This window comes from Morone saxatilis, unplaced genomic scaffold (assembly GCF_004916995.1).
Source record: "Morone saxatilis isolate NCDOM2014 unplaced genomic scaffold, NCSU_SB_2.0 Contig20, whole genome shotgun sequence".
NCBI classification, from domain to species: domain Eukaryota; kingdom Metazoa; phylum Chordata; class Actinopteri; family Moronidae; genus Morone; species Morone saxatilis.
This window is the reverse complement of record NW_023339763.1, coordinates 20,067,428-20,078,241: the sequence shown is the minus strand read 5'-3', so window position 1 is coordinate 20,078,241 and position 10,814 is coordinate 20,067,428. Positions and strand designations below refer to the sequence as shown.

At 41.2% G+C, this 10,814-nt stretch overlaps 1 protein-coding gene across 1 annotated transcript in view; it reads right to left on the bottom strand.

The window, feature by feature from the left end:
• ywhag1 (3-monooxygenase/tryptophan 5-monooxygenase activation protein, gamma polypeptide 1) overlaps window positions 1–7,026 on the bottom strand; it is a 15,739-nt gene extending 8,713 nt beyond the window's left edge. The window contains exon 1 of the mRNA XM_035666332.1: window positions 6,771–7,026. Coding sequence (XP_035522225.1) covers window positions 6,771–6,857 — 87 coding nt within the window. The 5' untranslated portion in view covers window positions 6,858–7,026. The remainder of the gene's footprint in view (window positions 1–6,770) is intronic.
• Window positions 7,027–10,814: the final 3,788 nt, after the last annotated feature.

The following is a 10,814-nucleotide window of genomic DNA, read 5'->3' as shown; positions in this document are numbered from 1 at the left end:
TCCCAGTTCAACATACCTTATTATAGTTTATTTCTGCACATATTGCTGCAAATGTACGCAAGGATCTCAGATGATGTGAAATGAACATGATTACAGTGTGTGTAGGTGGGCAAGGTGGGCGTTTTTCGTAGTGCCTTTGTGACTCACCACTGAGTCAAGACTCATTTCAGGACATCCTAAAATGTCCTGAGATGACACTGGCTGCATTATAATTTGACTGAGGTTTAAGAGTATGTTCATACTTCAGACACAGCAGCCAAGATAATCGGACTTCCCACACCCAATCTCACAGAACTGAACAACAGGGCCATCCAACACATTGCAACCACAATAGAACTGCGACATTACACACCCACGTCAATCAGATATCTCAACCCACCTGCCTTCTGAGCCGGAGGTACCGCACATTGAGGGCAAGAAAGCTCGCTATGGGAAAAAGCCTGATCCCTGCAGCTATTGCTGCTTTTAAACAAAGGGTTGCGCCTGAATGTGTAACCTGTCATGTAGGGCTGCAACGATTCCTCGAGTAAACTCGATTACAAAAGTATGTTTTATCCGATTACTCGATTAAATCGATGGCAATATTCGAAATAGAATACTCAATTACCAAATACATTCGATAGCTGCAGCCCTACTGTCATGTATTATTTATTTGATTGTTTGTTTGTTTTTTGTTTTCTGTAGATTTGTTAATTGTGGATAGCGTGTTTCTTTGTTGAGTGTGTGGTGTTGCCTGCAGATGCAGTGATGTGGACATGAATTTCCCCCTTGGAGGACAATAAATTGAATTGAATTGACTGTAGATGTAAAGATAGAAGTTGGGGTGCCCCGATAGTTTACCTGGTTGGGTGTGCGCCCCATGTACCGAGTCCTACCGCAGCGGCACAGGTTCCATTCCAAACTGTGGCTCTCTGCTGTATGTCATCCCCTTTCCACATTTCAGCCACTGTATCCAAATATGTGCAATTAAAAGCCCCCAAAAAAGAAGAAAAGGAATAGAAGTGTAATGCTATGCCCCCTGGACAAAATCTCCAAAATGAGGATAATGGATGAGAATGAACTAGAAAACAGGGAATGGTGACTGAGAGACAGACAGTTTCTGGGGCTATAACCCCATTTCCTAGTTTAGCACACTGATTGGAGCAATCAGTATCTAAAATGAAGATCATTATAGGCGTCAAATTAGAAAAACTTACTGTTCCATTCATATGATGTGCACATTTTGGGACTATAAATCTCATTTGATCTTGGTGATATCTCCCACAAGAGGCACCATCCCACTCACACCCACTCTTACAGAGATTCTGATCACTCCCACATACATCAGGGTGTTCTATTTGTACATTTGTCCTGCAGCAAAAATAATACGCAGGTAGACCAAGAATTTTAAGCAGTGAGAACTCAAAGTAGATAAAAAATATTAAGGATCAAGACTCTGTTTTTCTCCCAGTTTATGTTGTTCCCCCTAGCAACAGACAAATCAGATGCTGGAGTGTCAGACTTCAGAGCAGCAGTGTTACTGTTCACAGATCAGATTTGGATCAGGCGTGGCAATTTCAATAAATGTTACTGAGTGTAACCGTCTACACAAGAAACTGGAATGTTATTTGGTTTATTTCATTATTTGGTGGGATACAGTTACTATATTTACAGTACATGGGTAGTTAAGTCTAAAATTCTGCATCTGCAACATTTATGCTGGGACTTGTAGGATCACTCTAATGGTACAGATACAGCCATATTGCCTATGCTGTATCTGTGATGATACACTTGTGGGAAACCCAACATTGGAACAAGTAAGCATCTGTTTTTACAGCTTATCTTCAAATTATTCAAATGCAGACAGTCAGATAATTGGCCATTGTGTGGCACCCTGAGACTTACAGGCATACAGACATTTGTGAAAACTATTTCTTTATCAATCGCAGCAAACTTATATATATATATATATATATATATATATATATTTTGAATATATATATATATTGAACATACATTCAGTGTGTGGAGCAGCTGCAGCACAATGCATCTGTTAATGCATTGACCCGACTTCCATGGGAGAATAATGCTTTCAGTTCATTAAGTGTGATGGAAGCCTTGGCTCTCTGTACCATGCACTTCCTAAGACAAAGAGTGTGTGTGTGTGTGTCAAACCTAATATAAAATAATGGCATCAAATCAGCACATCATACGGGTTATGGTCACTCAAGCTCTTGCTCAAGCCCGTTAGTTTGTCTGTGAAAGTGAGCTGTTTCCAGTGCAACAGCTCTAACAGACCCTGATTTCACAGAAGTATACACTCTGAGCACGCTCCAGATGTCTAAGCCCCTCACCCTATCTCTAAAAGTGAGCCCAGCCACCCTGCCGTTGGTATCCGCAATCTCATTCTCTCGGTCACAACCAAAGCTCATGACTATAGACGACGATATGAACATAGACCGACTGGTGAATTCTGGAACAGCATTGTATTAACCATAGACCAGGACAAAAACTGCTTCTTAGCTACTGTTGCTATGGGACCCTGGATGCCAGATACTGAGATCTGTAGTACCCCTTCTCAGACCAACACAGTGAAATGGGTTAAACCCCCGCGTGGTTGATCTGAGTGGGGCAACATGCCTCGTCCAAACTAGTTTCCTGATCCTGATCCCAACCAGGATCAAACATCAGTTGGTTACTTCAGGTGAACACGATGGGGAGCGCAGCTAGTGTTACTTGCATGTACTTGTATGACCTGGCACGTTTAAAAAAGGGAATGAGAGCGAGAGAGACGGAGAGTGAGTGGGCGACAGAGAGAAATTAACTGACAATTAAATGTAACCCTCATTGTGTAGTTACTTTACATAATGTAATGCTGTGTAACTATGTAACTCTGTGGTTTAGCAGTCATGTGTATTGAGCTGCAGTTGCAGAATGAAGTCTCTGGACAGTGATGCTCTGGGATTAACTTGCAAAAAGCTGAATCAGGTCAAACCCGGGTTGAACATGTGTTCAATAAAGCACATCAAACCTGGGTTTGTATGAAAGGAGTATAAGCCTTGTGTGGCTTGCAAAGGCGATTTTTCTGCTTCAAACGCTTGAAAGAATAACATGACATTTAGATTATTTTATTTCTTGTGGGAATTAAGTTGAAGGTTTCCCCCAAAATGGCATCTCGTTTTATTTATACTGAGATATAGTGAGTGCAAAACAAAAACAAATGTCACTAAAATTCAAAATGTAATGGTACCCTTTCAACAGAAGCTGCGTGAAAATGATCATTATTACTAAAAGATAAGCAGAAAGATGAATGTACTAAAATTGAGTAGGGCTTGAAAAAATACATCTTTTATCAGTATTATTAAAACAGTATGTTTCTGTTTTGTCTCTAAAAGTTGATTTGCATGGTGAATGAAAATAAAAGGAAAGCAATGGCTGCCAACGAGGTAGAAAACGTATTCAAGAATCTCAATAAATATTTATCTCCCTTAGAAAATAAAATGCGTACAGTTCGAAGGGAATGGGCAACAACATGCAAAAACACTGCATGTCCTTTAAAGAGCTGCTGGTGAAAAACACATTTTTCTAACACACTAAATGCATTTCTCACATTAAAACTGCTGTATTGATTTGGGTTTATTATTTCAGCCTTTAAGGATGAATCATTACTGTATCACAGGGCTGAGGCACCGTGCCCATGTGGATACTATGATGTAATGGTTTCATTAGATATGCAGACTGTAGTACTGAGGTCTTTTTACATGAATATTCAGTCACTCTCGAAAATGACTCCTAAAGGTCAACTGCATGTACTTTAATAGAGCGGGCATTTTGTAATATGTACAGTATTACTATAAGGCAGCACAGTGAGTCTGTCTACTGTCACAAAACATTTTTTACACTGCGAGCACTTACTAATGAGCTAAGAAACATTATATCCCAGCATGGATTTGTGACATGTATAGGCGTTAGATATGTGGGGGGTAAGTAAGTTAACAGAGCTAATGCAATGCTCTGCAGGTACGTCTTGTGAAGGCATCATCTTCATATTCATCCACAGCATTAGAGAATCGCATGATTGAGTTGCTAAGAGGTACCAAATATTTGTACGTGCTAACGTTTACCAAATGACTGGGACACAAACGCATATTTCTCAGAGAGATCGTGTTTTGGGAATGTCGCTGGCTTCTCACATCTCCTTTGAATCATTTCTAGTCAGAAGCATTTACTGAACAACTAAAAACCTCATTTTCAGTTCATGTGGCTTTTTCATCTAGAGCTAATTTCATTTTCGGACTCTTGGTCCGAGGTTGATAGAATCACTAGAGACCAACACAATTTTGTGCTCTGTAGACTGAAGGAGAATGCACAACAGAATGATGACTCTTCAAAATATTTTGCCTGCATCTCTGTACCTGCCCCCCACCACAGACAGAAAGAGGACAAGCAGAATTTAAAGCTGCTCTCACACACAGCTTTTAGAAAAACTTGGGAGACCTCAGGTGATGACTCTCTGCTGGAACCTTTTTTGTTGGATGGAAAAAAAAATAATCAGACAAATGAAATAGAAAAGAACTCAAGCTGCCTCTCATTTACCAAACCAGACTAAAACCTTGCCTGTTCCATAATAAAGATGATTTCCTTTGTGCCTGATTTCGTCTTACAGAAATGGGGGAACTAAATTATTGATGCTGTAAAAAATAAACTTGATTATAATCTTATAAAGGCAGTGGGGATGCCATATTATCATTATCATTAATTTTGGTTGGGCCTGGTTCCTGAATCTGAAGCGCTACAGTCCTCCAGAGGATGGGTGCAGTGTCGTGTTCTGCGATCCGGGTTATTTGGTTCCGTTGCCACCGGGGCGGTAACCATGTCTGCAGTGGCAAGGGATTCCCCTCAAATGATGGGCGAGGCAGCAGACACACCCCGCTGCCCAGTGCTGCAGAGAGACTGGCTGGGTGAGGGGCAGCTCTCTCTGACTCGGCACAAATGGGAAGGGGTGGAGCCGGGCCCCCCCCCCTCTGGCACTACAGCCCCATCCTAGAGAGCAGCAGCACACAGCGTGGCCTTTAAACACGCTGACAGCTTACTTGTTGACTCGTGGAGCTGGAACCCATGTAGAAAAAGTAGCTTCCACTAATCTGGCTGTCCCTACTATTAAACCCGACCACTGCCCTGTACAGCCTGGGCTCACACCGAGGCCACTGCCCCTAACACCGGCCTGTGCAATACAGGACACACACACAACTGATAGAAAACATAAAAGGAAGTATTTCTATGATCATTTTTGGAGGAAACTATGACACACACTAGCCTCTGAATAGAACAGTACAATACATAGTAAAAGCTCATATTGCCACTCAAAAGTCACTATTAGCCAGCACAGACTGCTGCACAGACATTATGGCCTTTCTTTTAAATAAAGGAGAGTGGGCCTTTCTTACACAGCACATCATTCCTCGACATCTGCCGATTGGTGCACTCCTCTATGATCTTATTGCCCGGGCAGCGCCGGTATAGAGAGATGCAGCCTTTGTGGAGCTGTGATAAATCGCTGCCTATGAAATGGTGCACTACGGGTGGGCCTGTGCTGCATCTTGGCAGATGCTGCGGCACGCCTCTGTGTGGGAAACCTGCTGTAAGAGGTCGAGGACGCAGGGATGCGGGTTGCTACTACACAGCATCGACTCACACAGGCAGTCCCGTCATGCTACAGTTTGCAGACCAAAAAAAAAAAAAAGAAAGAAAAAAAAAACCCATCTGCTGCAATATGACATCTAGAGAGCTTTCTGGAAAGCCGTCCGTCCACCAACACCCACGTCTGAAAGGTGAACGCTTCGCATTTTGTGCGCTGCTTCTGCGCAAATCGATTGCGATCAACCTTCAGCCAACATTGCTCTTCCCCAATGCGCCAAATGTGAAGCGACAAGAGGGACACACAGCCTGCTTGTTTCTCCACATGCAGCTAAAGGAAAGTGGCCCTCCACACTAAATCGATGGCTCATTATTTCGAGCTCAGCATCATGTAGACCGGAACCCGAGCAGCAGCCTACGATGTCCCCTCTCATCACCATGGTACCACCTAGCCTCGTCCTCCGCTCCGCCACTATGCGCATCCTTCGACCTGCTCTTCCCCCCACTCTCTTTCACTAATAAGCCCTCATTTGCAGCCACACACACGGTTAAATGTCGTCCTGTGGTTATTTGGTGCTTTACCCCCCCCCTCGGTTCTTCCACAAGCAGGCAGCCTGGCCGTGTTTAAAGCAGCCTGGCGAAAGGCACCGCCCCAAGATCAAACAGTCCGCAGACAGCCACAATCCACCGCAGCACCCCGCCACTGAACCCGCTGGGTCACAGTCAGCGCCTCGTTTATTTCATCTCACCCTATCAAGACGATGTCACTGACACCTCTGACATGTATGCAAAGGGTGAAATGTGAACATAGGCTTCATGGGCCTTGCAGTCCTGTTCAAAATCACGTTGCCCAAATCTTATTATAACCGCCTTTTATCCCGCTCACAATGGCGTCTTCCTCACAAACGGAGTCTTTAATCATAAGTTTCATACACCAATTTTGTTTGGTCATATCAGCTTGAAGGAAAATGTGCTCTAACACACAGGCACAGTCCCTCTCTGCGTATTACCGCCCCTCACGCTAGCCTAGCTTTTACACATTTCTCTCTGTCACACACACACACACACACACACACATTGAAGAGGTAAGTTTATGAGCGAAATGATCCAGAAGAGAAAAGGTCATTACAGAAGAAGCCCGTAACGTTACTTACCGATTTCATGGCAGCTGCCATATCATCATATCTCTCTGCCTGCTCGGCCAGCCTGGCTTTCTGCACCAGTTGCTCGCGGTCTACCATTTTAGATGTGTGTGTGTTGCTGTCCCGTGTGTTTCGGAGCTAAAAATCGTAATATGAATGTTTTAATGCAGAGTTAACGGCGCCGGGTGCTCTCGCTGCAGCTGCTGCCTGCTGTCTGTGTGCCTGCCGACGGACGGGACACCCCTCCCCCTCCGACCACTTTCCCTCGGTGGTGTCACCACCCAAAAAGGCGTGTCTTCACGGAGTGATGTAACGAGGCTGGCAGTCCGGAGAGGATAATGACAGCACAGCCTATTGCCCTGCCGTCCGCCGCTGGAGGCTTTTACACTGCACGGATTCAGGGGGAGATTCTGAGCTTTTCATATAGTGGTCCCATGTACTGTAGTGGTGGAGCTGCCGGTGCACGACTCACATGCCAAATGCAAAAAAAAAAGCTTGACTGCCAACCGGGCAAATGTCCAATACCCCGGGCCCCAGGCCCCGGGCCCCCCATGGGCTGCTCCAAAGGCCTGACGCAAGAGTGCTGCAGGCATGACGTAGTTTTCTAGGCAAACCCGGAAGTTAGCATCGCCCTGGTTGCTTTGACACTGTGATTTTTCCACAGGGTTTTGGATTGTAGCAGCAGAAATGTTTGTGATACTTACACGTTTCATTCACAATGGACACCACTTTTATGAATTTTAAAGCGTTAATGCGATGGGCAGTAATAAAAAGCTAACATTAGGATAAATAGACTACACTATGGTTATATGACTTCAGCGTCTCCACCACTAAACTTCCTACCTGTAATTAAATCGTGTAATTAAAATCTACCGGTTGGTAAGTTTGAGTTCAGTTTGCAGAAGCGTGAGTATACACATGACAAGGCTCTGTATTCGCCGTGCTAGCATTTAATATCACTGATGCTCTGTAGTTTCATTTAGCCACTTTCTTTTTTAAGACATGTCAACGCTTCTAAATTCATGGGCAGGGTCATGGCGACATAATCTCTTAAGCTTGTGTTAACCACAGACCTTATTTCTGGCATTTAACCACTAACACATTCAACAAAACCCTCTGAGATAAGGGAACCACAATTGCCACAATGCTAACTAATTCCCAAGTTTTAGGACTAATTCCTGCAGTACTCTATACCAACTGGCTTTACGAGGGCCTATCTGATCTTGTAGGCCCCGTCTTGAAGAGGGAGCCCTGTGTCAAAATCTGGTCTTCATCATTTCATCTGGTATGAAGCTCACATTGCTGATAATCCTCAATTAATTTGCGTGTTATCAGATTACCTCACACCAAATTTTGCCATGTATTCCAGATCTGGAAACTGGACGCTCTGCTAAGAGAGAGGGAGGAACAGGGCGTTAAAATAGGGTTATTTCTATCTAGGGGTCAAAGAGTAATACCATTTCCAGGTAGCCCAACCTGTACTGAAATAAGGATAAAGACAAGATAATGCTCTCACGATATATGTTGCTCTTACAAGATACTGTAATTTCTTGTTTCTCAGAATACATACAGTCTGTACAGTAGTGACCACAAAGGCTCAATGTATAATATGTGTAACAGGTAATATTTTATTAAGAATACATGTTTTACTTATTATTTTATAATAATGATTGAGGAAACCAATTTCCTGTCCTCAGATCTGATTGGTTGAGTCACCTTCAAACCCTGTAGCTGATAAAGAAAAGACACACCTATGACCATAAAACAGTTCATATCTTATGTTTGACATTACTGCAGCATTGTTGCTTGGCAGTGGAGAAGCATAGCAGTAAGCCTATTATAGTTTGAACATTGAGAATTTATCAGCAGTTTCATTTTGTATTATTTAATAAGGAGGTATTAGTGCTGTGTTTTTAACATTAATGTGAAACAATGTTTTTAAATATATGAACAGAATCTGGTTTGTTCTTATACAATTATTAATTGTTTTTGAAAATACCTTTGTAACCATGGATATGCCATTTGCTAATATTTCTGAAGTAATTGTAATCTTTGTATTTACTGTATGAAGGAGACTCATAATGCTGATATGCTGAGTCATTTTATCATGAGTCATAGAACACGCCCTCAGGCCATTATGTTTCCCTGTCCGTGTAGACACTGATGTTTCTGAAATTGATCAATCAGTTCCAACTTTGCTCTTCAGCCTGCAGGCTATGGAGAGTCATTAAAGCGTCTTTTTTATTATCTTTGATTGACTAATTATAATGCTAATTTAAGATGCTGAATTATTCTCAATTTGACTAATAACAATAAGGTTTTGCCATCAGAGTGTATGAATCCTCTAATTGCAGATATCTGTTGGTCAGGTTTGACTGTCTGTGAAAGCCAAATATTTAAGTGATACTTAACTGATCTCACAACTCAGATTTAAGATACTGTGTCTCCAACTTAATTCTGATTGTAAAATATCCTTAAGAAATCAAAGTTACAATTTTTCACAAAATCTATCAAATTATTTATACATTTCTTTATAAAGTATATCTTAAACTGAAGTTATGTCTGGTCAAACTTAAAATCAAGAAATGGTGAATTTGTTTAAAGCCTATTTAAAATAACTACAAATACGTAATTTAAAAGGTATTTAATGTGCTCTAAGATCACCCAGACTGTTGTCAGGAGGTAAAAGGTACTACATTTTCAGCAGTTTCTCGGGCAGCTGTCAGTCAAACCTTTCTTTATAATTAACTCCTTGATATTTAGTTAATTCTGATTCTTCTCAGCAAAATCAAAGTAATCTGACATCCTGAATTGGGTTGGAGCCAGAGTGGACAATTAAATCTTAAATGTTATTGGCATTACAGTGATGCCTTCTAACTTTCAATTCTTTTGTATTATTGATGTTTTTATCTGATCTGAGACCAAATGTGATTTTCTATTCTATTCTTCAACACATTTTAATATAATGGTAGAGGAGAACGGGGTTGGTTGTCACATTCATTACATCTCACTCCCTAGATGTAACGCTGTTAAAAAATGTTGGCATTGAAATTTCTGATTTTCAGAATTGGGGTCAGAGGTCAGGACATGTGATATTGAGGTGAGAGGATCTTAAGACATAAATGAGATGTTGCATTTCAGTGAAATTAATCGATTTAAATTAATTTTTAAGATTGCCTCCATTTTATATTTTTCCCCAGTAAAATATAATTGGAACAACCAACCCCATAGTGTGTGACTACCAACCCTGCAATGGAGACGGTTGTCATAAGTACACAAGACGCATTTGACAGTCCATATCTTTTGAACAGAATAAGCTTAAGGAGAATAAGGTCACTACATTCCCATCTGACAGTTTACACATTGAAAGGGAATCTAATAAGTGTGACGACCAAACTCATTCTCCCCTACTGTTCATATGTTTTATGGACCATTTAGAGTTTAAAGTGAGATGTAACTTTTGAAAGGAGAAAAAACACATTCTTCCTCTTATAAAAGAAAATTGAATAATAAAAAAATGCATCCTTGCCCCTTTCAAAGCTGTATTTGATCAGATAGGACCATTAGCTTATTGTTGCTAATGTTAGCAAACTCTAGATAGTTACTGCTGTGTAACTGACACTACTGATCAAACTGAACTTGCTGGTTTTATTCTTTACTTTTGCTTTTATTACACTACATTTTAACATTAACTACAATTATCACTCTTTGGCACATTTGGCCAATCAGTATTGTCCAATACGGATGCAGTCCGTTAGTGTAATTTTATTCATGCTAATTGGCAATTATCTATACATATCAACTAAATGATGTTATCATTGGTATCGTTTCACTTTGGTGCATGGACTGAATAAGCTAACATCATGTATTAGCTCAATAATTAGCTTGTTGCTATTAGCTACGAATGGTGAAGGACTAATGGAGGGAAAAGTAAAAGGTGTAAATCATGCTGTAACTAACTAATACTATAGTACCAAGTGAGTCATCATATTTGCACGTGCTTTTATGAAGACTAAAACATTAAAGCAATGCACATATTTAGGACAATGAGAAATG